Here is a 26589-nt window from a genome sequence, read left to right as displayed (position 1 = left end):
TCAAAGACAAGGCAGCTTTAAACATGTCCCAGCTGTCAGAGTGTGCATTTCCTTTAATGCAGCTTTAATGATGCATCGTGTACTGCCTGTAAACGAGCAGTGTTAATCCAAGCCACACGGCTAGTTTAAAACTGTATAGATTACCTGGCTCTCTAGTGTAAACGAGGCCAAACACATCTGATAACCTGGCATTAGTAATATATGGGTCAAGCATGTAACATTCAATGCCTCTGGCCAAATAAAGGAAAAATCTAGCTAGCAGTGTAGCCAAACGTCTACCTTGAGAAACCTACCGTTGTTCTGAAAAAGGGAAGTTAACGGTGCACCGAGGATGTAACCTAAAAGCACAAACAAACGCTTTTCACTATTTGAATTTTACAGTAACTTGACGATACGTAGGGGTTTGATTTCGCCGCACGCGTTTAATTATGATTCATCAATAATTTTGCCTCGAAGGAACAAAATTTAACAGTCAAAACAAGCCAGACTGAATGGCAACCGGTGGACAGTCACGGTGGTTAGTTGAGAAGACCGTAAAAGGCGAGATAAAGTGGTAATTTTCTCTCTTTTACCTTGATGCTCGTGGAGAAACACGGGAGTCGACGTCTGGATACCACGCTAGAAGCCAGCGGTACGGGTTGAAAGAAGAAAAGCGATGTGCTGTTGCTGTTTCCGGGTTAGTTATTGAGCGTCATTGTGGCCGTCAAACTAGAGGGGAGTTCGGTTTGACCCACCTTTGAGCGCGGAGGGGGAAGTTTACACACCTTCCTCCTCTGGCTGAAGATAGACCCGCCCGGTCAGTCGAGACCCGCTGCTGTGTTTCAACGGCGACTTCCACCGGATTACTACTGAGCGAGACTATTAATATGTCTCACCGCGGCTTTAATTAGCGCTTTTAACCGTTAGAAGTCGTTTAGGTGGACTGTCGTTGAACAAGTTGTCCAACGGTTATTCACTCTTCCGAAGTGTCTTCGAGCCAGAAGCTAATATAAACCCGCAAACGATCTCTAGGGGGCGCTAATGTGCTATCTGACCCTCCGCTGTTACCCCGGAGTCACTTTAATCTACCATCAATTTAAATTACTTCACTGAAATGTTTGGATTCAGTGAATTTGACGGTTTTACCTGATTAATTAAACTGCTGTATTGATTGTCTATGTCAGGGTATTACAGCTGTAGGAAAAAACAAGATAAAAGATGAAGAATTCATATTACAAACACTCCTACAAAAAGTGGGTTTTACTAGGTTCAGTGCCAATTAGGAGAATGTGTTATCATTACGTTGATACACTGTATGTACGAGTTTTTAAAGCAACCAGAGCAAATTAGCAGAGCTCCAAAAAGCTCTTCAAACATAAAGTAGTATGGCAGACATGCTGCATGAAATAAAGACATAGAAGAGTTTGCATTTCTTTGGCACATTTTGCAGCCAACGCCAACAATCGCTAACTTAAAGGAGGACTGAAAGTTTATCTATCGATCTAGACATTTATTAGTGGACACTTTCCCCTGTAGGAACTGTTGTGCTAGCAATAATAATAATAGCAATATTTAATACTCAAATTTTGATATCAGAAAAAGGCCACAATAAAATGCCACCTTCTGTGCTGCAAGATATGTACGCAAGTCAACATCTCATTGGCTACTGATAACGCTTTCAGGACATTAAATATTGGATCTTACCATTTGAAAGAGTTTGAAATGAACAGCGGTGCATGGGTACAGAAATCAAAAATGATTCATTAAACATTACATCTCCTGCAACAAGAACACAATTTGTCTCATTTCAACATTAACTACACCACAAGCAAAGCTTTCTAAATGTGTAAAGTTATAAAGCTTTGCACCATCAGTGATGGTAGGACTTTATTTAGCTCCTCATTTTCCTATTTTACAGGCACAGGAACACATTTAAACTTCTACAATCAGTAGTATCTGATATTACAATGTGTTTATTGCCCGTCTTTTATGCTCAGTGTCAGTTTCTTTGATACACAGGGAGAGGTTACTTGTTAAGCCATCTCCAGATGTCACACCTGGTTGTAATTTGAGACCATTAGGTGATCCATAGTGGTAGGCTTTAAAGAGCAGCTGACTGCAACTGCCTGTGGTTGCACATTGATGAAAGATAAACATTTCTTTAATCCTCCTCTCAGCTGTTTATAAAAAAAATGTTTGTGAGGAATTCTTTTAGCTTTTCAGCATTTAATTTTCTTGGTGGTCTAGCTACTTTACTATTTAAAAGTGTCAAATATTCAGCAAAGTTCAGCATTTGCCAAACAGGCATCAGCCACCAATTAGGCAGCACACCTGTCTTCAATTATGTGTCCTGTGTGGAGCTTATAAAGTCACTCTGTAGTGGCTGGTCAGATCCATATGATAGAAGAAATTGTGAAGGGAGTGATTATTTCATCTCAGAAGCCTACAGTTACCTTGTTTGGTTAGCAAACCCACCTTTCAGCCATGGCAAAAGAGAAGACTCACGTTAATGTGGTGATTATTGGTCACGTTGACAGCGGCAAGTCCACCACCACCGGCCACCTGGTCTACAAGTGTGGTGGCATCGATCAGAGAAGACTGGAGAAGTTTGAGAAAGCTGCAACTCAGGTGAGGAAGGACAAAAAAAACTTTCTATAAAACACTCGATTTCAAACTGTTAAAATCTGTTGTAAGACATGTTGTATTTGACTTTACAGATGGGGAAGAGTTCCTTCAAATTTGCCTGGGTGTTGGACAAGCTGAAAGCTGAGCGGGAGCGAGGAATCACCATTGATATCTCACTGCTGAAATTTAACACTCAAAAATACACCATGACTATAATTGACGCTCCTGGACACCGTGACTTCATTAAAAACATGATAACAGGGACTTCACAGGTAAGCAGCATCGAAGTGCATCACTGTCTGTATTCCTCAATTCCCTTCTCCCACCACCCATATCATGAATGTCCTTTCAGGCCGATGTTGCCCTCCTGGTGGTCTCTGCAGCTAAAGGAGAGTATGAGGCCGGCGTATCAAGAAGTGGTCAGACCAGAGAGCACGCCCTACTGGCTTACACTCTGGGTGTCAAGCAGATAATAGTCTGTGTGAACAAGATGGATCTGGCTGAACCACCCTACAGCCAGAAACGCTTTGACGAGGTGGTGCGAGGCGTGAGCGGCTTCCTCAAGAAGATTGGTTACGACCCCACGACCGTCCCTTTTGTTCCAATTTCTGGCTGGACTGGGGAGAATATGATCACTGCAACTCAGAAGGTGATGATGATGAAGTGTCAAAATATCCTGCTGAGGACATGCAGCACCTTGAACCTAAAGTACTGTCTCTCTACAGATGCCCTGGTTCCAAGGCTGGAAAGCCAGACGAAGGGAAGGGAATGCAAGCGGTAGAACTCTATTAGAAGTCCTGGACTCCATTCATCCACCAGTGCGCACCATCAACAAGCCCCTACGATTACCTCTGCAGGATGTCTACAAAATTGGAGGTTAGGAATGGCTTAATAACTACCTTGTCATTTCAAAGTTGCCCTGACTCTTTATTTCCAAGCCTGCAAACTCAATTGATAAGCTGCAATAAAGAAAATGAGGTACAGGTGTGCAGCAGAGGGATTAGAGTGGGGGAAGCACAGCAATGTTCTGTTTGTTGGCTGATAAAATTACTTTAAACTTGTATTTTAACTGGAGTTGACTTGAAAATCAATGTTTTGTTCATCCTCTCAGGAATTGGGACCGTGCCAGTGGGTAAGATTGAAACTGGTGTCCTCAAACCCGGCATGACCCTGATGTTCTCCCCTGCCAAGCTCACTGCTGAGGTGAAGTCCATTGAGATGCACCACCAAGGGCTGCAGACGGCTCTGCCGGGACACAATGTTGGCTTCAACATTAAGAACGTGTCCGTCAAGAACCTGCGGCGTGGGGATGTGGCCGGCAACGCCCAGCAGGATCCTCCATCAGACGTCAGCAGCTTTGAAGCTCAGGTTGGTCCAATTTAAAATTAAACTTAAGATTTGTAGTTGCCCCTCCTTGTGCTGACTTTTTTTTTTTTCTGATTTTAGGTAATCATCCTGAACCATCCAGGGAAGGTCAAAGCAGGCTACTCTCCGGTCCTGGACTGCCACACCGCCCATGTGACCTGTCGCTTTGCTGAGCTCAGGGAGAAGGTTGACCGCCGCACAGGCAAGAAACTGGAAGATCGGCCACAAATACTGATGTCAGGAGATGCTGCTGCAGTCAAAGTGGTTCCCATCAAGCCCATGTGTGTGGAGAGCTTCTTCACATACCCTCCTTTAGGTACATCAATCCACACTAATGTCGAAGAAATCTCACTTGCGTTCTTCTGCAGTGTTTTCTAATAAACTTTGTTGTGCTTCCCAGGTCGCTTTGCAGCAAGAGACCTGAAGCAGACGGTCGCTGTAGGTGTCATCAAGTCTGTGGAGAAGAACCACGGGTCAAAACCTCCACACAAAGCCCAAGTGTGTAAATAAGTTAGTTTTTTGTTTACCAGTTTTCTGGTATGACTGCTTTTTGTGAAGTTTTATTTAGTAACATGCCATTTGTGTTGTGACAAAATATTTATGTTGTCTTTAAAGGTGATCACTCCTGTGTTAATGTTAAATCCAAAAGAAGCTGTAGAATTGGATGAAGTTTGGTTTAAAATGTGAATTGTTGAGATAACAAAATAAAAGACTTACTTTGAAGAACTTTGTCTCAACCTGAATGTTAAAAACTGCAGTTAATGTCGAAACATGTTAGAAATCCTTTCGATATGGCTTTGAAAGCTGGTTAAACCACTGCAAGGTATGTGAAGATTTGAAACTAGAGAAGCATTCAGCCTTAAACAGTTTCCCTTAAAGGAACGATTCAGCCTTCTTGGGGAAATAAAAGCTCATACCACATTCTCTTAGGATAAATTTGAAGCTACTGCAAGGAACCGTTGGCTTAACTCAAAGACTGGATACTGGTTCTGGCAAACTGTTGCACAATTTCTGAGCAGTTGCCAAGCAACCAGTGGAGACTCCAGGAAGTTACTCCCCACACAAACCGTCATAAAACCGCAACTTGTAAATTTTACATTTTGGGTTTTTGTACGGGTTAAATAAACAAGATATAACGTTAATTGGTGAGCTTTTAAATCTACAGTTTCGGATTTTGTTACAGTTGGGCAGAGCAAGGCTAGCTGTTTGCCCCTGTTTCCAGTCTTTGTGCTAAACTAAACGGCTGCTGCCTGTAGCCTTAGCTTATAGTCCATTAAAAGGACATACGCGTTCAAAATATTACTCAAGTAGTACAGACAAAATGTACTTTAAGTATTAAAAGGAAAAGTACTCATGCAGAATGGGCCCCCTGTCTGTTATATATTATTACACTACTTTATTACTGACGTATCAAACAGTACTTTAAAGTTGTAGTTGGGTGAGGTGGAAGTAATTTTAACATAATTTATATACCGTTGGTTAGTTTAATCTATAATAGGCCTAATAAACCATATGTTTACAGGTAACATCTTAATCTGAAAAGTAAAATAGAAGTAGTGGACTAAAAAGTACAGTATTTCCCTTTTGAAATGTAGTGTTAGGTAAGTATAAAGGAGCATACAGTGAAAATACAAGTACATCAAAATTGTGCTTAAGTACTTGACTAAATGTGCTTACGATCCACCACAGCTTGGCCTTGGTGTAATATTTAACAGACAGCTATGAGAGTGGTATTGATCGTATCTACGTCTACTATTCCTTTATCTTGCGTCTAACAGTAACTTCAATAAGCTGCTTAGAAATGCACTTTCCCCTCTAATGCTAGAGCTTTTGAAATTCCAAAGGGAGGCACAAACAGATCTGGAAACCACATGGCATAATAGCTATAAAGCAAAACAGCAGGCTCAGTGATGAAGTACAGCACTTTTAATGATACAATGGGTTGATGGGTTTGTTCCTTAACATGGGAAGAACTGCAAGTCAGTGAGGACTGGGTGAAAATACATTGGCTCTCCGGCCTTTTACAAAGTCCACTTCTAAAAGACATCTCTGGCTCACAGGCAAACCTGGAAATGTACTGAATCCAGTAACATGGAATGATATTACATGACTCAAACTTAAAAAAAATTTCAAGCTCATGAGGTTTTACAAGACACTGAATTGTGAACACAGGTTAAAATGACATTTCTAGCCTGTCAGAAAATCAAGTTATTGCTAAGATGTCCTCTTGAGTTTCCCATACTTGTCATTAATAGTGGCTTTAACAACAGGATACCCTTAGTGTAGTCCTGCTGGATTAATAGTGGCTCTTCAAACCCTGAGGTGAGCGTCTTTGAATGCAGCACTCCACTCAATTCCAGTCATTGTTACACCATGCACAGAAAAGGTCAAAGGACTGTGGAGATGGCGTTGAGTTCACACACAGCATACATACAGTGAACAGTGTAACAAGGAGTAAATTAGTGACCTACAGTGAACCACAGGCTTTGATATTCCACCACACACTAGCAGCAGGTTTCTATACTGTAAAACAACCATAATACGTGTACACACAAAGCAAGCAAGAACAAGGAGTACATTTAATGAAATTCTTTTCATCTCGGGAAGATCAGTGGGAGACTCCTGCCTCTTCAGTCAATTATGGTGGTAAACAGGGATGCAAGACACAAATAGTGATGTGACCTATTTCACATTCCATTTCTTATTTGTCCTTTTTCCAGAAATATAAGCTGATAATTACTCGAGGGCCAGTAAAATTAATACAGATAAAATTCAAACTCTACCGCCCTGATGCTTAATCTGACAGGTAGAGAGAGCAATGGTACATGTTTTGTACAATAAAACATGTATATACACTCACACACAAATATATATATTTACATACATATATACACAGTAACAGCATAAACATAGACTTTAGGTAAGTGCTAGGGTTTTGAGAGTGGCTTCGTCACAGCCGTGCTATAGGGTTAAGATAATACTGGTAAAGGAAGAATACACACATTCTTTGTACAGCATGGATGAGGCATCCATGGCTAAATGAGCCTTCTTGGGTTTCTTCTTCGTTGTTTTTTTTTTTCTTTAGGACACTTGTCATGTGACAAGAGGTGTTTCGATAGCTATTTACAGGACCTCCCAAGTTAGGGAGAGGTGTAGTGCAAGTCTTTCTGGCTGTCAGTCACTCAGGATGTGCACAAAAGACATGGGGAACACCCCTTTTCTTTCCGGCTCTCCTTCAATGTGCCCGATCTGGAAGTATAAAAGGTAAAGAGTAGCATTCAGCATTTAGTGTTTTTTGTGCACGTAAAGTGGTTTGAATTAGAGTTGCTGTTGATGAAAAGGTAGCAAACTGCAGAGTGTCACAGTGACGCTGTACTCACCCACCACTCCTGGTCCTCCTCTCCTGTAACTATGATCACTTCTCCTTCAACAAAAGTCAGCTCGTCATCATTGTCAGCCTGGCAGTCGTAGATCGTCTTCACCCGGCGGGCTTTGCTCTTCCCCTGGACACACAGATAGCAAAACTGTTACCATATTGGTCAGGCTCTAATTTATATTTATTTATAGATCAGTTTAATAAAATTGCCCCTGAAAAAGACCAATATCATTTTAAAAACATCAACGGGTAAAAATATATTTACGATACTACTTACTTAAAAAGAAGTACTAAAAAGTAGTAGTTCAGTAGCCAGGCCTATTTAATCTCAGTTCTGGATGAGTTTTAAAAGTACAATAGTTGAGGAAATGTTTTAGACAAAAAACAAGCATGTTCATACCGTGTTGATCTTCCTCGGGAGGGGCACTGGTGTCTCTGCAGTTCCTGTTGGGGTCCCGTTGGTGTCTTCAGCAGCTTGTTGGGGGGGGGTTCCTATATTTGCTTGCTGATTAGGAGACGGTGAGTCTTGAGGCTGAGGTTGAGTTTGAGGTGGAGGTGGAGGTTGCGTTTGAGGCCTTTGCACCGTCTCTCCAGGAGGCGGCCTGGGAGTGGACTCGACTGATCCAGGTTTTGGGGGGATGTCTGCGAGATGAGGCTTGGGAGGCAGGTCTTTGAGCTGGGGTTTGGGCGGGAGGTCTCCCAGCTGAGGTTTAGGAGGGAGGTCAGAGAGCTGCGGCTTTGGAGGAAGCTCTCCGGGTTTAGGAGGAAGTTCAGACGGCTGCGGTTTGGGGGGAAGGTCTCCCAGATGAGGCCTGTCCACTGGAGGAGCCTTCTGCAGGGTGTCGATTGCCGGCGGGGACTTCTGGAAGACCTCTGGAGGAAGGCTGGGCTTATCCATAGACGGGTGGTGTATGGTGTCGATCTTCCGCAATGCCACTGGAGAGAGCAGCATACAGTTACTTAATAACTTCTTCAATGCAACACTTACATTAAAATGAAAACCGGACAAAGACGGTACCTTTTTGAGGTAGTTTGGGAAGAACCCTGGGACCAAGTGTAGACTTTGTGTTGCTAGAAGTAGTGCTGGGAAAAGATTTTCAGATGAAGTTAAATAAAAAACAGAATCTAAGAAGATGCTTGGACCTGAAACATTTCATTACAGTGAGTGATGCAACAAATTTGACGCCAATTAAGCGTTGTGGTTTCCTTTTTTTTTGGTACCTTTGCTGCTGAGGAATTCCTTCAAACTTGTTAGAAACAGGAGACATCTTGCTGACAGGAGGAGGGGTGGAGTCGCTTCCTAAAATATTGACATTGATTACGACAAACAGATTATTCGACACCATAACAGAGCACTAACCAGGAGATTAATTTGATATAAATGTGGAAATAAATTAACATGCTGTGATGGTTAAAAAAAACAAAACAATGAGGGAGGCGTCATCTGGCTGAGCTTTCCATGAGCCCGTGTTATTTGGAAACTGAGGTTGTGCAATAAAGTGTCATCATTTATTCAGTGGTTACAGTATGTGTGACACAGAATACACAAAACACCACAGAGGACAAGATGACAGGTAAGATGACTGAAGTGGTGGTTACAAGATAACTTTCCTTTTAAAAGGTTTTATTTTACTCTTTTTCTAACTAACCCGGAGTCATGGATGTTTCTCTGTGCAGTTTGTAAGTATGTTGATTGGTGATCTCAGTTTAAAAATAAATAGTTTCACAGAAGTAGTAAAATGCATCCTCTCTGATGGTACATTCATGTCATATTTAACCGTAAATATCCGTTTCCAACTTGTAAATGGTGTTCATGTTAACATCCAAATTTCAACTTGGATGTCCATTATTCAAGGTAATTAAACACAAATTTATTAGATTTGGGGAGTATTTTTAACCCTCACATGACCAACTCTGCAGCCATTCAACCATCTTGAGATGTAAGATGGTGTGAATGCACGCAAGTCGATCCATCCATCACACGACTTCGATGTGACGTCAAGCTGAGGGTTTAATACTTTGAAAATTGTATTATTATTTTTATTTATTATCTATTATCAGCAACTATTTTATGTTGACTTTTTAGCCCAAATTATTAATCAATTCATGAAAAACAAATACCAGATGAATCCATAATAAAGATAGCTGTTAGTTGCAGCCCTATATATATCCATGTAATGAGCCAGGCTGAGATTACCATTCAACATACCTTCCATACCATAAAAGGCATCCAAACCCCAAAGAAACCTCGAAACATCTGAGCATGAAAATTCATTCTTAACTTGGGAATATTTGATACAATAACCTTAACTCAAGGTCCTCTTACAAGCTTTTTCTGGACCTTTAAAACGCATCTCTCTGTCTTTGTCAACAAGTGGAATTCAGCTGGTCAAGTCTGGAAAAAGCCAGTAAGTGGACCTTGAGTTAAGATTATCTTGTCAAAATCTCTAAACATGTTTGTTTATTTTAAAGCATTAAAATAACTGCGTTTTTGGACAATCATAGCATCCGAGCTTCAGGCTGGAGCCGTGCCTGAGTGAAACCAGCCCTACTGTTTACACGTGTGTTTGAGTCTCACCCCCAGTCAAGCCCCCTTTACTGTGTGGACTGTGAGAGAGCGGGCTGGGTGGGTCAGACAGGGTGCGTTTGTGTCCAGGAGGTGGGGGCGGAGGCCTCTTCTTGGACAGGGTGGAGCTGCCTCCTGGTGTGAGTGTAGAGGGAGGGCCAGATGGGGGAGGAGCTGGAGGAGCGATACATAAAACACATGAGGTGATGAGGTCCCCCCAAAAAAGTCATTCTGTTCACCCCCAAAACCCAGAGAAGGTAAAGGAGAGGAGAGGAGGAGCTGAAATATGGAAAAGGTTGTTTTTTTTCTGTCAGGAAGAATTTTTTACAGGACAAACTGGGGAGACACATTAATACAGTAAAACAAATATAGAACATAGAAGGACGCGAATGCAAAATAATGAAAAGGGACATGATTTGGGGTGTGGGCACATTTTTACACTCAGTGAATTTGTTCAGGAATATGCCTGTTTGTGTCTATTGGGACTCCAAAGCGCTCACTGGTCACTAATGTAAAGAGAAGTGGGGTGAAAGCAGCTAATAGAGAGCTCAGCCAGAGAGGAATCAGCTGTGGTTAAGAGTTTACAGCTCAAGGATGGTGGGACATGATTCCAGCAAGATAAAAAATCATGTAGGCAAGAAATGATTAACTGGAGACTCAGCTTGCCTACATGGTCCCATTGTTTAAAAAAAACACCACCACCCTGTGAATGTGAGCTGTAAAGGAAGAAACAACTGAGGGATAACTGTATATGGGGCACACAGCCGAGTAAGGGGGAGAACATAAAGACAGGATATTCACTGATGTATGGTCGAGTGCCAGCCAGTGTGGCGTAGTGCGAATGAGAGCCAAGGAATGCCAAGTGTGGAGCTGAAAGAATAGAGAAACAAAAAAAGAGAAAGAAAAGAGAGCGAGATGAGGAGTGTGGGAGAGAATCTACAGTATGTCAGTCTTAAAAAGAGCTGCTCCCACACACTATAAAATAACAAGATGAAATCTTATCAGTGGCAAGAAAAGCAAAAAAGAGGAAAATGGCGCGAAGCTGGCGCCCCAGGGGCGAGCTCCTCAGCACCCACTGAGAGAGCGCTGCGCTGCTAATCTGAAGGGTTAGCATGTTGTCCTATATGTATGTCATTTAGCCTCTTATTCAGGTTTTAATCTTATTTTTGCATAAATCAAACTTAAAAACTCCACTTGTTTCCAGTGCTATTTTAAAACTCCTTTTCAAAGTGCCCCGGGAAATAAATGTAGATCCTGGTTCTACCAGTAGAAAGGCAGGTTGGGTTCCTAAGTTCCTTAAAAGGTTCCTGTGATGGAAAAGGGCTGACCATTGACTATTTGCTAAAACCGTCCCCTAGATAGCAACTGTCCAATCACAGCTTAGAAACTGTAACTAGGCACAGCAGGCCGGCCAAGCTTTGCAGTTCTCCACATACTGAACACGGGTAGTACGAGGGATACTTTTCTTTTTTAGCCTTGTCCAAAGCTACAAATACAAAATCTAATTTGTAAATAACTGGATTAATACATTTGTTTTTATCTGCTACAGTAGTAACCTAGCATTATCAAAGTCAATCAGCATATCATTAGCTAACTACATGATTTTGTGGCCGTTAGAAAAAGGCCCGTTCAGGACCAGTACATCCACTGTGTGGCCTGCAAGATGCTATTATTACCATTATTTCTGCCCTGCTCTTTATTTGGTTTGGGGAGGTTTATACTCCAGCAACAGCGGCCAACGTTACATTTGCCAAACACACTGGTTGGTCCTCGTCCTCAAACCCTTTTTTTCCCTTTTGAAAATATGAAAACTGGAGTCAGTGTTAAAAAACTTGCTACAGCTGATGAAATCTGCTAGCGACAGTCGTTGTTTCGGCCAACAAAATGAACTATTGTCACTTGAAATGAGAAGCCAACGTTTGTTTACTTCAGTGCGAAAATTTGTTTATGGTTAATAATGACTATGGTTCATAATGACAACGTATATGTGCGGCAACGGAGAGCTTGACAGGCGTAGCAACAGTAACGAGGGTCAAATGAAACGTGTTGATTTGCACTGGAACAGGTGAAATTTCCCACCTCTTGTTTTAAGAAAAATAAGATTTAGATGGATTAAATGACTTGTTGAGATGGATGTTCTGCAGTGTAAGCTTGTGCTAAAGCTGTGACTGTTAGCGTTTTAAACCCCTCCACATAGGGAGGAGTGTTATTTTTAATTCTAATACTGCAGAGACAGCACGCCCACAGTAGACTGTGTGAATATTGTGTCGAGGCTACTGATGAAGTGTGTATCCAGCTTCCCTTTGACAAGCCTGACTAACCATTGCTGCCCTGCCCTCTCCTGCAGCCATGTTTTCCTGAAGGTTTACTGTGTAAGCAATCTTAATGACACCTGCGTCCCGCCCTCTGATCTGTGTGTGGACAAATTGCATTCCACTGCAGGGTGTATTAAGGTTTGTGTGTGTGTGTGTGTGTGTGTGTGTGTGTTTGTGGACTGACAGCGCAAAGAAAAAACTTTCCAGAAAAGTGATTATGAAGCATTCCTCTGCACCTAATCCTGTCCTGGATATAATCAAACATTAACAGACATAATAAGGTACAGTTTCAAAGACTATCTTCCTTCTCCAGTAATCAGACACAGTAAGGCACACAGACAACCTTTAGACCATTTGCAAAATAAGAATTAGCAGAACACAATCTCCTAAATTTACTGTTTACTGACAGTTACACGGTCATAAGCTAGAGATTGTTAAAACTGTGGATGTTGTCCGAAAGTGGATGCAGGTTCAAAAGCACTTGGAGCAGGCAGGTCTGACCTTTGCCCTGGTTCCTAGGTGGCAGCGGTGGGCCGTCGGCCACGGGGGAGGAGGTGAGGTCGGTGGAGGCGCTGTACATCTGGTTGGTGAAGGCGCTGTAGGACAAACGCTGCTGTTTGTCCCTTTGGCTGATGAAGCCCGGCAGAGAGAGCTTGTCGTGGGGGGAGAGGCTGGAGGAGTGGCAGAAGCTCTGAGGCCTCGGGGAGCGGTCCTTCTTGATGGGACTGGGCTGAAGAGGGACATGAGACAGAAGCCCACATCAGTCGTAGATCAGACATCATAACCTGACATCAGTGCACAATTGTGAATATAGAAAGCAGCAGTCTGCTCTTTCATTCTGTGGATCATAGTCGGACTTGTTGCATAAGATTCTGCAATTCAACTCCATTTCCTTTTGCTGGAAGCATCTTAACATGTTAAATTCAATAGCATGGTATCTGGTGTGTTGAAAACCTGATTGAGTTCAAGCTCAAGTGAATGTGATGCTCTGCTCGAACCTTATCGTCGAGGTCGTCATCGCTCTCGTCCATCTCCTCCAGTCTGAGGCTCCACTCGTACTCCACATGGATGTGAGGGTTGAACTTCCCCTCTGCAGCCTGCACAAGCTGACACACACACACAAACACACACACACATTCATCAGTTATACACATGAAAGGTAGCTGCTATCAAATAGATAACAGCAACAAAATAAAGTTACATCAAAATTGGCTGCAAATAATTATGTTATAATAGAAACAAAAGACACAGACGTCAGTTGTAACAGTCATTATTCTTTTCATATTGTACACTGCATTTAAAATAGCTTTTTTTTGTCTGCACGTTCATATGAGCGTGAATAATGAACATACATCAACAATTATTTCCACTCTGCTGTCCCTGTTGCCTGAGGCTGGAGACTGCCATCTAGTGTTCTGACTAATCTGCCCAAAAAACACATGTTTAATCAACCACAATGTTTTCTCCACAACCTTCTCTTTAATTTGTCTGATTAGCTGAATGTATTTTTTTTAGAAGACCATTAAAATCCACTCTGATGTCCAGAATCACCAGCTGGGCGGTCCTGTACTTACTGCCTCCTCACACTGAACGTTCCTCAGTCGCCTGGCAACATCCAGCGCCGTCTCTCCGTTCTGATTGGCTGAAGGGAGCGGAGGGATAATCAACAGTTAGAGTCTGATACGTGCGTACAGATGACTTTAAACGAGAAGACGTGACTCACTGATATCAGTAGCCGGCTTGCCCCTCAGGAGTAACTTGAGGCACTCGGGCTTCTCGTACATGCAGCAGTAATGCAGGGCAGTGTTCCCCCACTCCGTCTGCTTATCCAGGTTACCGCTGGGAGAAAACACACACACACATAAACACACACATAGTCAGGACACAGGTCACAAGCCTGAGGGGGTTTTCTACAGTCCTGTAGCTTCAGGTTAATGTGTTATTACCCAGGATTTTGTGATTTTGCATGAGAGAAAGGGGCTTTTAAACCCAGAATAAAAGTCTTTTCCCTTAAAAAGCTGAAGTGAGCAATTAAATAAGAACAGCAACATTTGCATCTGGGCGATGAGATAATAATCAATCAACACAAGACTGACTACCCAACTTCACGCTCCGCTGTTACAGCAGGTAAATAATCCCTTTTAGATGTCTTGTAGCTCCCAGGAAGACACCGTATGAGCACAGCAATTAATTAATGAGAGGGTCCCACTTGTTCTGTGGAGGCTGTGTGCAGTTGGAGCAGTGGTGGGTAAACAATTGAAAAAAAAAAAAGAGAGAGGAATAAATTACGGCAGAGAACAAGTGCTTGACCCATTTCTGTTTGCCTTGTGGGAATCTGAGCTGAGCTGAGCGGCGCTAAGCTCTCCTCTGCACTTCCACTGCTTTACTACTGACGACTGAAGCACAGAAGAAGAAAAGACTCACAGCAGACAGACAGATCAAATATGATGCTGCGTGTTTCCACAAAACTGTTGTTTACTAGGTAATTGAGCTGTAAACTACTGATGTGTTTCAAGAGATTTTGACAGCTGTTTAACTCCAAGCTAATCCACACACTCACACATGGTTATTCTAACTTTCTAATGCAAACAACTCTTAAAAATGTACCTGTTCTGCACAAGGAAGTCCACTAAGTGCAGTGAGGTCTGGTCAGCAGTCCGTACAGAGTAGTGCAGTGCTGTCTCTCCGGCTTCCTGCAGGGGGCCATCAAACACAGCAAAGACGCGGTGAAACAATCTTGGGCAGCATCCATTCTGTATTCTCTCCCTCTCTGTGTCTCTTTCAGCATTTAAACAAGCTGCAGTAAACAAAATGGCTCCTAAAACATAATATTTCATGCTGAAGCTTTGATTTGTTCATTTTTAGGGGACTCTTGCAGTCATTTCACCAGTCTCTGTGAATCAAAACCAGATCTAGATGCCGTTTCTTGAGATGCAGCATTAAAGATGGAGATAAAAGATGAAATATATGGATATGAGGAATATACGTGTTGTATATTTGGTGGCATCTATAGGGAAGAGTAAAGGCTGTGTTTAGTCACGTATCCCTGTCGTGCTGTGTGGGAGGGTGGGGGATGTCACTGTGCTGTGCTGTCTGCAGCCATTCAGATGTACTGACAACAGCAGATCAGATATCGGTGAGTCAGACTTCATAGCGCAGACAGCAGCAGCTCCCTCTGTCACCAAACGATATCCTCTTTTATTCCGCTGCTGCATTGTGTACTTAATTTTTCATTAGAGAACTACCATGTCTGTGTTATAAAACCTTGACCCATTTATGTCAGATTATGTCTGATCACCCGTGTTGTTTACGGTACAGTATCTTCACCATCTACCGCTTGTTATTTAAGTTTCATTTATGCCTAAAGCAGCGGCGCAAAAGGGCGAGGAAACAAAGAGAATAAAAAATACGCTGCCACCGATGTCGTCATCTGAGTAAATATGAACTCAAATGAGAATATGCCCTACGATGTGGTGGAGGTTGCTGGATATCACCACCTGCTGGTGAAGTTATCCAGATGACTCAAAATTTTCCAACTGTTACACCCATTTCTACCCGCCAAATAATTCACCAACTGGCAGAAATGTGTCAGCATTGGTTGTCCTGCTGGGAATAAACTTCACATGAGGATGAACCACTGCAGTAAAATGCGTAGAGCTCTGAGAGGGATATTTCTGGGGTTTGTAGTCTAATATGAGATCATGGTGTTTGATAGGAATATACTGTAGTCATTCATGAGGAGATTATGGGAGGAGGTGTAGCAAAGATTCCAGGCATCGTACTAACATATGCATCTTAGACAAATGAGCCACCAAATCGTGTGAGAAATACTTCAAATTTAAAGATAGTTTGGGTTTTATGTACCGATATTTCAAGTCTATAATCAATATTTCTATAATAACAATGTATAAACTGACAATGTGAAAGAAGTCGCTCATAGAGATGAACGTACAGAGAATCATCTCCTGAATCTGCAGCTCCCTTCAGCTGAAGTGAGTCAAAATATTATTTTAAATGAGTGAACCTGACCATTTCAGCTCCGTGCATATATCAACTAAGAGGACTCACCTGCCCCAGCTCTGGGAGCGGCTCCATAAGTTCCACCCCCTCTGCGTACACCTGGATGAGGGACAGCAGATCCCTGGACTGAACCGCTTCAAACAGCTCGATCATTTTAGCTGCCGCAGACGTGCATGTCTTCCTCGCGTACTTGTGGTCCACATATTTAGCGTTGATAAACTCCTTCCTCACCGTCCTGTGGAGAAGAAGAGGAGTTCAGTCGGCTGTTTGGATATCAAACAAATCTAGTTTTCAGGCAGCTTTTAGCTCAGCGAGAACTTACATGTCACTGGATGGAGTGGGCTTCGGTGAAGGGGAAGAAAGGTTTCCCTCCATGATCTCATTGAAACTACTGTTCCCTACATTCTTGGCCAGCTGGGGGAGAAAGAAGAAGAAGTCAGCATCAGATCACAATAATGTTGACAACCAAAACAGCATTCATGTGTTCTCAGAGACAGATGAGAAAACTGGTTCTGGGAGTATCTTGGCTGCTTTAGGGATCAAATTCTGCTCTTTCCTGTGTTTCCACCACTCTTTCATTATTTCTAATATTTCACGAGAGATTAAAATAGTAAAGGGCGTGCACTGCTGCCTCAAAAACACTATTTCTTGACTTGGTAGACCACTTCTCTGACTCACCAAGAGTTCTGAGGTTCCTAGCTTGTCGAGCTCCATGGACTGGATGCGGGAGATGTGGACCCCCATTTCTCGGTGGATGCCAGAGCACTCGATGCAAGTCAGGATCCCTAGGTTGGTGGACAGCCACTTAGGATCTATAAACACAGACAATATCAGAAAATGTTTGTTGGATACATATGTTGGATAAATGCCTATACTGAATATCAAATGACAGCTAATTGCTCCAACAAGTACAGCAATACCAGAAACCATGCAAATAAACGATTTCAATTGAAGTCCAGCCTGGAACATTAGACACATGTCATCCCTATTTCTACTGTCAACTATCAACTTAAGGCAAACATGCCCTAAAATTCTATTTTAGAATAAAAAAGCGAGAGATGTCTCAGCAGTAAAAAGCATCAGTCCTTCTGAAAATGCGTTTTGTGCGGCTGCATTGTATTCGAGGCCTTTAAGGCTGCTGTCGGCAGAGAAATTGGTTTCTCAGCGTCTCTACAGTTGATTTATTCCTGTATGATTGTAGAACTTGGGAGAAAAATGTTGAGCCTTGACAGAAGCTATTACTCTTGTCAGGGACAAACACCGAAACCACTGACACCAAAGTTTAAAGATAGCTGAAACTGCTATAAAACTCGTTTATGACTGTGCTCTGAGTGTCCTAACGAGATTTAAACATTTGGGGAGGGGGTTCTGTGGGAATAAAATAAAAAATACACAAAACAAAACAGGCCCAGAAATGCAAGGTTTATCAGCACTGAATGAATGAATAAGAGTAATGCCCACACACTGACCCCAAACCACACATTTACTGAATAGAAAGCATTTCGATCCCAGTCAGATCTTCGTCGGGTCAAACCTACATGTGATGTAATCCTGCGTCATGACAAAATTTCACCTGATAAAAACATGATTTCAGCTGATGAGGCAGGTGTATTTTGTGTATGTGAGCCTTGCTTTTAAATAAAGTGGATGCTTAAACCAAGGCTTATTTATTGATTTCATTTATAAATCAACAACAACAGACATTTCAGACCACTAGAGGACTGTCGGAGGCACAAACAGGGACCACAGTCACATCATGCTGCAGGAGGGAGATAGAGGCCGTTGCGTAACCTACTGCAAAGCAAACGGTACGCTGAGATGCAGCAGAGCTGTGTGGCGACTTCACGCAGCGCCCTCTAAAGCGCCGTGAATGACCGGCATCAGCCCGGCGTTCTGGTGCAGTCTGGGAGATTTAAGTGAGGCCAGGGATGCTGCTCTGTCTAGATCTGATGAGTGAACACCAGTCAGGCAGCGGTGGAAACGTTGGAGGCAGCACAAAAACCAATGAGTCATACGCACACGTTCACAACATAACGAACAGATGCAAGCTGGTGGTAGGTCACAAAGTGCATGCTAAGCATGATGAGAGGATGCACAGTGACCTCTATAGCTGCTTAATGCTAAAGCTGCAAAGCTGTGTCTTATAGAGGGAGATCCTGGGAGAATATCAAATGAGATGGAGTTGTCCTCTTTCTACTCAGACCAGAGGGAACAAAGAGGTGACCTTTGAAAGTCATTACAACGACCTTTCAACCGTGAAGTTAATTTTAGGCGTTGAGGAAAGGAAACCCTGTCAGTGTAAAGCCTGAAATCTATTGTGATTTGATAAAGAAAAGCAACAGGAATCAAACAGGAAACAGAGCTTAAACCCACATCTGGAACATGAGTTACTACTAAAACCATGTTCACGAGCGGGTGCAGCAACAAGAGTATAGACATGATAAATTACCCCCCCTCTCTGCAGATTGCAGGGGTCGACAGAGCGTGTGTGACTTATGTAACAAAGTGATGTAATGATGTTGTTTCTCAAAGCGTTGAAATATTTTTTCTCCCTTAGAGCATAAAGTCCTCCCATCGGTCGTTCGGTGAGCTGCTTTGTGTGTGATTGTGTTGACAAAGGAGAGTGTGTGTGTTTGTGTGTATAGGCATATACTGTATATGTATGTGTGTGTATTAAGTGTCAGAGGGCCTGAATGTCTATGCCACTCCTGAATGCTGAGTCTTTGCTTCCTAATGTGGGGGAGGATCAGGATCGGGTTGAGTCCTGAATGCTAACAACGCTCGTGCACACGCACGCACGCACGCACGCACACACACACACACACACACGCTTGTTTGTTGAAGGCTGCTGGGGGATTTGCAGTGACGCTTGTTCAGTTACCATCTAACTGAAGGACACCGAGTTCAGGGCAGCTGTGACATTGCAAAGAAATCCAGATCGGTGTGGGGCTTTAAATAAAACATTTGCCTACAGTTAAATCAGAAAATGCTGAAGTGAAGGTGTTTGTCTTTTCCCGTAACAAGGTGAGGGTTGACTAAGCTCAAACAGGAAGAGGACGTACAGTATACATATATATATATCAAAGAGCAGCAGTACACACCTGCAGCTCCGCAGTCGCAGCAGATTTCGTTGCCCGGCATGCGCAGCACGTCTTCTATGATGGCTTTAGTCAGATCCTCTAAACCGTCCTCGCCTCCGCTGCTCTGCTCGCCACGAAACGCCATGTTCAACGCCTCCTCCTTACTGTTGGTCAGCACCGAGATCCAACTGCACGACAAGAGAACACATTATTACTGCTGTTATAAATGAAAAGACATTTTATTTAGAATGCATTTTTTTAAACCACAGTTGCAGAGTTATTTTACTAAGAGATAAAAACATAAAAACACCACCAGATATAAAGTAATGAAAAATCTATAGCTGCAGCTGCCCTAATCTGAGGATTATTTTCTCAATTCAGTTAATTGTTTGTTCAATAAAATGTCAGGAAATTGCGACAGATGGCCATCACAATTTCTTAAAGCTCTAGGTGGCATCATCAAAATGCTTGTTTTGTCCGACCCACAGTTGAAAACCCAAAGATAGTCAGTTTGTTATGACATAAAACAGAGAAAATCCTCACAACTGAGAAGCTGGTACTGTGGGAATATTTGGCATTGTTTTCTTGAAAAATGGCTTAAACAATGAATAATTTATATAAATATTTGTCAAATATTTTTCTTGCAATCGACTTTAGAAAAATTATACATTAATCACAAAACATTGGATAAATTATAGTTATGAAAGAGAAAGACCCATGACCTATTATCACGTTATATCTTTATTGGCTTGAAAGGACAAAAGTCTACTGTCTGTATAATTGGTCCAAAGAGAGATTTATTCTTCATTATACACATATGGTGCATTAATAATCTGCTAAACGAATCCTGTGAGACAATAAACTTAAACTGCACAAAAGATAGAGGATAGAGAGCTTCTTTCTATAACTGCTGAGATGATAACAAGAAAATTACTTCAACTCTTCTTCTTTCTATTCCCTGAGAAACGCCCTCATTGTGGATTCATTTCCACGACAGTCTTTTTGTGCTTGCAGATTTATTTTCTTCGAAAAAGGTAAAACACACACACATGCACCCACACACACTCAACTGTGGTCATTAAGAATCACGCAGGAAACACAGTAGCTGCCTTTCAAACATGGCCCCCTGCAGTTCACTACACAGCACAATCTGCTCCTGTGCTCTACCCATTGAACTGGCCCTCACACATACACCAATTCACACACACACACCCCAACACACACTGGGCTTTATGAGCCTGACGTCAGCACTTCCTCTGTCATTGTCACTCAACCCTGTCTGCAGTGGCAGAGGCCAGACAGGGAGTGGGCACAGAAACTGATGTGTTAGATTGTCTGTTTATCTGTAGGTGTGAAAAACCAAGATATTTTTAATCCACAGATGCTGAGCCAAAGCGTTATTATGTTTACTTATATTATGCATTATAATATGCTCCTAGCCTAATTGAGAGGGAGCGTGATTGCACAAAGCAGGAGCCCCATAGAATACTAAATATTTTATGGAAAATCCCACGAAGACGCTGCTGCTGCTGCAGTTGGAAGTGCGTGACAGAAGCGGCAGTGAGGAGCAGCGAGCCAGATCCCAAAGGACTACATGTACATGGAGATACAGAGTGTTCAAGCAGCAGTGAACCAAGTGGCACAACGACAGCAAGGCATCAGAGTGTATACATGCAAGCTCAGAACAGAAGTGCCTCAAATCAAAGAGTGTTTCAAGAGTGTTTTAGTCCTGACAGCTCGAGAAGATTCAGTAGGATTTTATTCAGTTTGTTTCTGAGCGTTTCAACGCCAACAAAGGGTTTCTTTTATGTCCATTATTTTACTTTAAAGAAACATTGTAACCAACATTATCCTGCTATATGAAAAAACATTAGCTTGATATTTTAACTAGCGTTGCCCTTAATTAACATTAGTGCAAAACGTTTATCTTTGATCTTCAAGCAAGTCTGAGATATATATATACATATACATATAAAAATCTATGCAGCAGAACCAGAGATATTGTCTTTCTTTTTACTCCATGCATTCTTCTTCCTTGTCAAAACCTGGTTATGTTACCCACAATGCAACATAACCGCCGACAGTTTGGTCAGAGATTCGGGTGTGTTACGCTAGCAGCGACTAAAAACTGAATTTCGCCCCCTGGATTAGCTATTTTGCTAACTGCATTGGGACAAGCAAGCTAGCCGTTTGGTTAGCCAGCTTTCATACTAGCTATTCATCTGCAGTAATCACAAAAACATATTAATTATTGTTTCATATAACTTGAGTCTACTTCAAGAGGGGTAAACTGATTAACCACTTTAGAATAGACATTTGTTGATAGTGAAAAGCTTAGCTGACTAGCACAACTACTGAAGGTTGACAGGAAACTTTACGGTGGTGTGTGACAATCTAATAAAACATTTGTTGAATTACTACTGTTCTAGTAATATGTACGCGTGCGTCCGCCTACCGACATGCATGTGTGTGACTGCATGGGAAACAACAGTGTGAGGTTACAGTGACCTGAATTACTGCAGACTACAAATCCCACTGACATGTTCGCTGCCACCCACTCTCAGCAGTCTCTCTGCCACTTTCTGTCTTCAGGTATGACAACGACACAAGACACAAGAGCAGCCGCGAACCAATCCGCCATTAATAAAAAACCACTCTGTGATCAACCAAATATCACTCATTCTCAGGATTTAGGTAAAGGTGGTCAGATATGAGACGTCTCTTCAGGTTATGTTAGCTTATAGTGGGACAGGTAAACTAAAAAATAAAAATAAATAACAGTAAATGCTATTTTTAGTGTTGTTATGAAGCTTAAGTACTCACATGACAAACTCTTGTTCATCTTCAGCCTGGAAGTGATATGTCCGGTTATCTGAGGAATACAGAAACAATGAAGTTCAATAAGCAAATCTCTTATCTCGCATTTTATAATACTAGACAGCAACATGCAGCATACAAATATATCACCTGTCTGTGTGATACCTGTTGGACAAGCGGTCTAAAAATAGTCTGTGTGCTTCCACAGATTTGTTTTCCTTGATGTTTATAAGAGGCAGGAATTCCCAAACTGTCTCATACTAACATGTATATAACTAAGCTATCCTGGCATGTAGTGACATGTACAGCATGTCGGTGTGAAACTTACGAGAAATGAGATCAAAGCACTTCCTGTCCTCACCACTCGGCTTGACCTGGCAGGTGAGCAGGTTGAGCTTGACCGGCTGCCTGTTGGACTGTAAGCACAAACAGATTGAGGATCACAATGGCGGCCACACAGATCAGACAGGAAATACACAATCACAACAATTCACTATATTATACACAACGGTCGGGTCTCTATATATAAGCTATTATTGTTTCGATTTATCAAGTCTTTAGTGTATAAAATGTCATGTTTGGGCGAATCCGGGTCGCTGTGGTCTCAGCCAATGTGTTATGCGCTCTACCCGGTGAGCTTCTAGGGCGTCCCAAGATATTAAATGTACATTGATATAAAACAGAAAGAAGCAGCAAATCCTCATATTTCAGAAGCAGAAACCACCAAACGGTTGACATTTTTGCATGATAAAGGACTTGATTGATGTTTAATCAGTTAACAGAATGATTGTACATTTTTCTATCAACTTATTTAATATTCAATGCTACTGCTGCAATACACATATGTACCTACGGAACTTGAATATTCACATAATTAAAGCTACAAAACTCAGTGACACAGATTCAGAATGAACTCAGGACTCCTCTTGTCCCCATTAAGAAACTGGACTGTGCTGGCTGGGCTGTGTACTGTAATAATGGGCCCAGTTGGCACATGCACACTGAGCATTGTCTCCTGCCAGTGCCCGGGCAGAGGAGGGGCCGGGGCACGTGTTAATGAAATGCTAACAGGCTGTGATGAGCCTCGGAGCTCGGCTGGCCTGCTGGCACCTCGCCATGTCAACTAGAGTCACCTAGAGTTCAGCTCCCTGAAGAAAAAACAAGTTAGAGACTCGAGACAGCGAAGGATTTTGAGCCCCACTCAGTGGACCAGTAGACAGGGAGGTTAAAGATTTAGTGTCCTCAGAACAAAAGGAAACCTTTCATATCACAACTGAGAGAAGCACTTCCCCTGAGCTTCTTGTAGCAGACAGAAAGTATGTTATCGTGTTTGAGGCAGCAGCTGTGTGAAGGTTCAAGTCATGCTCACACCCTACAACTAGAAAAACAGCAAATGTAACCAATAAAATTGCAGAGGCTCATGTTTACATCAGTCATTATGCACTGCCAGAGCTTACCCTCCTTGCCATGGTACATCCAACTGGAACAACTGTTGGTAAAAAGCCTCCTGAGTGCCAACTTCACCAGGCACCATCTCAACCAACAAGACAGCTTGTTGACGTTCCTCAACCGCAAACTTACTAAAGCTGTCCCGGTCCTTAAATGTTAACATTTACATGAATACAAGAGAGACTGTTGGCTTTAAGTCACGATGTGTATGCACCAAAAGATGCAAAACAAGGTTATATTTTCAAATTATGATCATTTGAGAAACTCCTCAATTGTTAATACAAGTACCTGTTTTTGTACTGTAGATTATAATTTATGTTTAAAGATATTCTTAGAGTTACAAGACAAATATTGAAGAAATGATCCTGTACTGTCTGAGGCACTATTTATCAGACTGGAAGTAATTTGATCTGACAAGGATCTTCCTCAGGTCCACAAACCAAATGTTTACTCTTCATGTAGGGAAGCTTTGTATGATTCATAACCAGCAATGGATAGTGAATAATAATCCTACGGGTTATGGTGAAAAGATCTGACATGTAATATTCTTAAAGTTGTCTTATTCAATTTAATGTAAATAAATAGGGAATGTTTTATAATTGCTGCTGAATATTGAATGTTTTTAGACAGATTTGAGTGTTATTTAATCACATCTGTGGTCTATTTATTGTTGGGATTCATTTATTCATATAAGCAACTCAGCCTGCTGAGGATTTGATGCCTATAGTCAAAGTATCAAGCAGCTATCACAAACGTAGCTTCTGTTTGCTTTTTGATCCACAATGATATGGATAAGTCACGTTAGTTTGAGTGATTTGGTTGGTTCGCAGACATGAGGAAGATCCTTGTCAATTGTCTGACGTCTTTCAGGAGCTTCATTTAACAGCCCTTTAGATAACAAAATTTCACCAGTTTAAATTACAGTGACAGTCAGGTTAACATGGCCAAGATGAACAGGAATCGTAGTTAATCGAAATGAAACATTTTCCTGATTTACTGTTTATCTGCTCCTGATGAGACACCTTCCCTCTGCTCTGCCACAATTATCTAAACTTACTGATTGTGCCAAGCTCCTCAGTGCAGAGGCTCTCTCTTTGTTCGAGGCTCGGTGGGAGGTTACAACTCAAATGACAGACAGTGTTACAGAATAAATTCAGATTTTTGAATTCAGTGTTCAGATTCCTGCCGTCCACACAGGAAAGAAAACGTCACCCTGCACGGCGGCTGCTGCACAAGAGTGAGGAGGCCGCACTACAGACGTGCCAGCGTATATACAGTAACGCTCACATTCGCTCTGAGATGAGTCACCGAGGCGCAGCAGGCAGAGGGGGGAGGGGTTGCCATGACAACCCATCTATGTCAATTCCACTCTGCCAGCCTCCAGATTGAGAAAGCCCAACACAACCTCCCCGCATGATGTTCTCCCTTTGATCCGCACAGGCACAGTCTGGGGGTCAGGGAGTGTGTGTGTGTGTGTGTGTGTGTGTACATTTGTCTTGTACTCACCGTGGCATGAGAGATGGTGAGCATGCCCCCCTTCACTGAGCACTGCCTCCTCTGCCACACCTTCCTCAGCCTGTGAAGGCGGAGGTGGGGGGGGGCACATTAGGAAAGGAGTTGTCATGTCTATTTTCTCTGTGTGCACTTTTAAAATTTTAATGCAACATGAATGGTGCTGTGCAGCGTTTTTTAAATAACGGCTGTGTTAGCAGCTTACCCGTCACTCTTCTTTAGCAGGTAGCCTTTCTTCTCGCTGCCGAACTCCTTGTTTCCCTGCAGTTGGTGCATGCTGTAGCCACCCTGCTTACTCTGCGAGTCCTGTGCAAACCCACACAATACATGCACAAACGCAAACACAAAAAACGTTTAACACACAGGGTACGTAGAGGAGCTGCTGAAAGACATGCTACACAGACACCAACACACTACAAACTCATCCTCCAACATCAAAGTACAGGGTCTCTTCTCAAAACCAAACATGAGAGTGCTAACAGAAAAGTGAAGTCTACAAGGCATGCTCTGCAACACCTCTACAGGGCCAAACCACTCTACTGTGAAGCAGAACAGACAGCATGCTCAACATGCACCAGCACTTACTCTTCTAGACTTGATTCCAGACAAGCAGAAGGCAGAAGGGGGAGATAGAGGGGAGAGGTGTGAAAGATCCAGCTCAGGTGCAGACGCTGGGTGTGAAAGAGTGCGCCGCCTGTTCGTGTGCTGACCAAAACCACAATCTTGTGTGCTTACTCTCTAAATGTGGTGCTCAACGTGGGTGCTATTAACAAGAGAAGCTACAGAAAGTGTAAATGAAATGTGAAAGACCGTATAGATTGTGTCATGCAGAAGAGTGTGAATGTGTGAATCGAGGGGACGGTGAAACATACAGCTACAGCAGTTAAAGCAAGTAAAGCTGAGGCTGGCCGTTTTTTTAAGTGTGTGTGATGTGGTGTTAAGTCGGGCAGTGAGTGGCTCTCCACTGAGCAGCCAGTGAGGCACAACACTGGTCACCAGCAAAGCCTACCACACACTGGCTACCAGCATGGTACAGCACTGGGCACTCGCTCTGTGCTGCAGGAGACAAGCTCCAAACCTGGTAGTGGCCAGAGTGAGAGGAGGTGGGATAGGAGTGCATCTAACAACATATCTGTGTGGCACCTGGAGCTAAATAGCCGGTAGGAGTGAGTCAGGTCAGAGTTTGGGCTGGCCTCGTGAGAATTACACCCGGTTCAAGTTTAAATTTGGCCTGGCGTGTTCGGGTGTGACTAGCCTACCTCCTTCTGGTCCAGCTGGAGGGAGGACTTGATCAGATCCCGCAGGGCAGTCAGCTGCTTCTTCTCCTCATCCTGAGTTTGTTTGATCTGAGGAAAAGAAAAGGAAGGTTGAGGAAAAGATGCACCGGCAGAGCTGAGAGATCACCAGCTGTGTTTATTACACTAATAAAAATGCCTCGTGTAAATGCCTAAACTGAAAATGGCTCAATTCCAAAATAAATGTGAG

At 42.6% G+C, this 26589-nt stretch overlaps 3 protein-coding genes across 4 annotated transcripts in view; 1 reads left to right on the top strand and 2 right to left on the bottom strand.

The window, feature by feature from the left end:
* fam49bb (family with sequence similarity 49 member Bb) overlaps nt 1-681 on the bottom strand; it is a 31182-nt gene extending 30501 nt beyond the window's left edge. The window contains exon 1 of the mRNA XM_070927927.1: nt 573-681. The gene's annotated coding sequence lies outside the window, so the exon portion shown is untranslated. The remainder of the gene's footprint in view (nt 1-572) is intronic.
* A 1779-nt stretch (nt 682-2460) lies between these two features.
* On the top strand, nt 2461-4479 carry eef1a1l3 (eukaryotic translation elongation factor 1 alpha 1, like 3). Its single transcript, XM_070928221.1, has 7 exons — nt 2461-2607; nt 2697-2876; nt 2957-3253; nt 3330-3480; nt 3716-3972; nt 4051-4285; nt 4370-4479. The coding sequence occupies exons 1-7, from the start codon at nt 2464-2466 to the stop codon at nt 4477-4479; spliced, it is 1374 nt and encodes a 457-aa protein (XP_070784322.1). The 5' UTR covers nt 2461-2463.
* A 2664-nt stretch (nt 4480-7143) lies between these two features.
* The window catches only part of asap1b (ArfGAP with SH3 domain, ankyrin repeat and PH domain 1b), a 49856-nt gene continuing 30410 nt past the window's right edge, over nt 7144-26589 (bottom strand). Inside the window, exons 9-29 of one of the 2 annotated variants that reach the window (XM_070927749.1) lie at nt 26364-26450; nt 25690-25698; nt 25310-25410; nt 25099-25168; nt 22472-22559; nt 22150-22198; nt 19348-19514; nt 16925-17058; nt 16569-16660; nt 16295-16481; nt 14834-14919; nt 13950-14065; nt 13801-13868; nt 13225-13332; nt 12719-12956; nt 9924-10085; nt 8567-8645; nt 8364-8428; nt 7746-8281; nt 7350-7472; nt 7144-7218 (exon numbers count right to left, since the gene is read on the bottom strand). In XM_070927749.1, coding sequence (XP_070783850.1) covers nt 7144-7218; nt 7350-7472; nt 7746-8281; nt 8364-8428; nt 8567-8645; nt 9924-10085; nt 12719-12956; nt 13225-13332; nt 13801-13868; nt 13950-14065; nt 14834-14919; nt 16295-16481; nt 16569-16660; nt 16925-17058; nt 19348-19514; nt 22150-22198; nt 22472-22559; nt 25099-25168; nt 25310-25410; nt 25690-25698; nt 26364-26450 — 2640 coding nt within the window. The remainder of the gene's footprint in view (nt 7219-7349; nt 7473-7745; nt 8282-8363; nt 8429-8566; nt 8646-9923; nt 10086-12718; nt 12957-13224; nt 13333-13800; nt 13869-13949; nt 14066-14833; nt 14920-16294; nt 16482-16568; nt 16661-16924; nt 17059-19347; nt 19515-22149; nt 22199-22471; nt 22560-25098; nt 25169-25309; nt 25411-25689; nt 25699-26363; nt 26451-26589) is intronic. The other variant, XM_070927750.1, reaches the window with a different exon arrangement.

The sequence above is a fragment of the Enoplosus armatus genome, chromosome 21 (genome assembly GCF_043641665.1).
Source record: "Enoplosus armatus isolate fEnoArm2 chromosome 21, fEnoArm2.hap1, whole genome shotgun sequence".
NCBI classification, from domain to species: Eukaryota; Metazoa; Chordata; class Actinopteri; order Centrarchiformes; family Enoplosidae; genus Enoplosus; species Enoplosus armatus.
The sequence above is the reverse complement of the archived record's forward strand: the minus strand, read 5'-3'. Positions and strand labels throughout refer to the sequence as shown.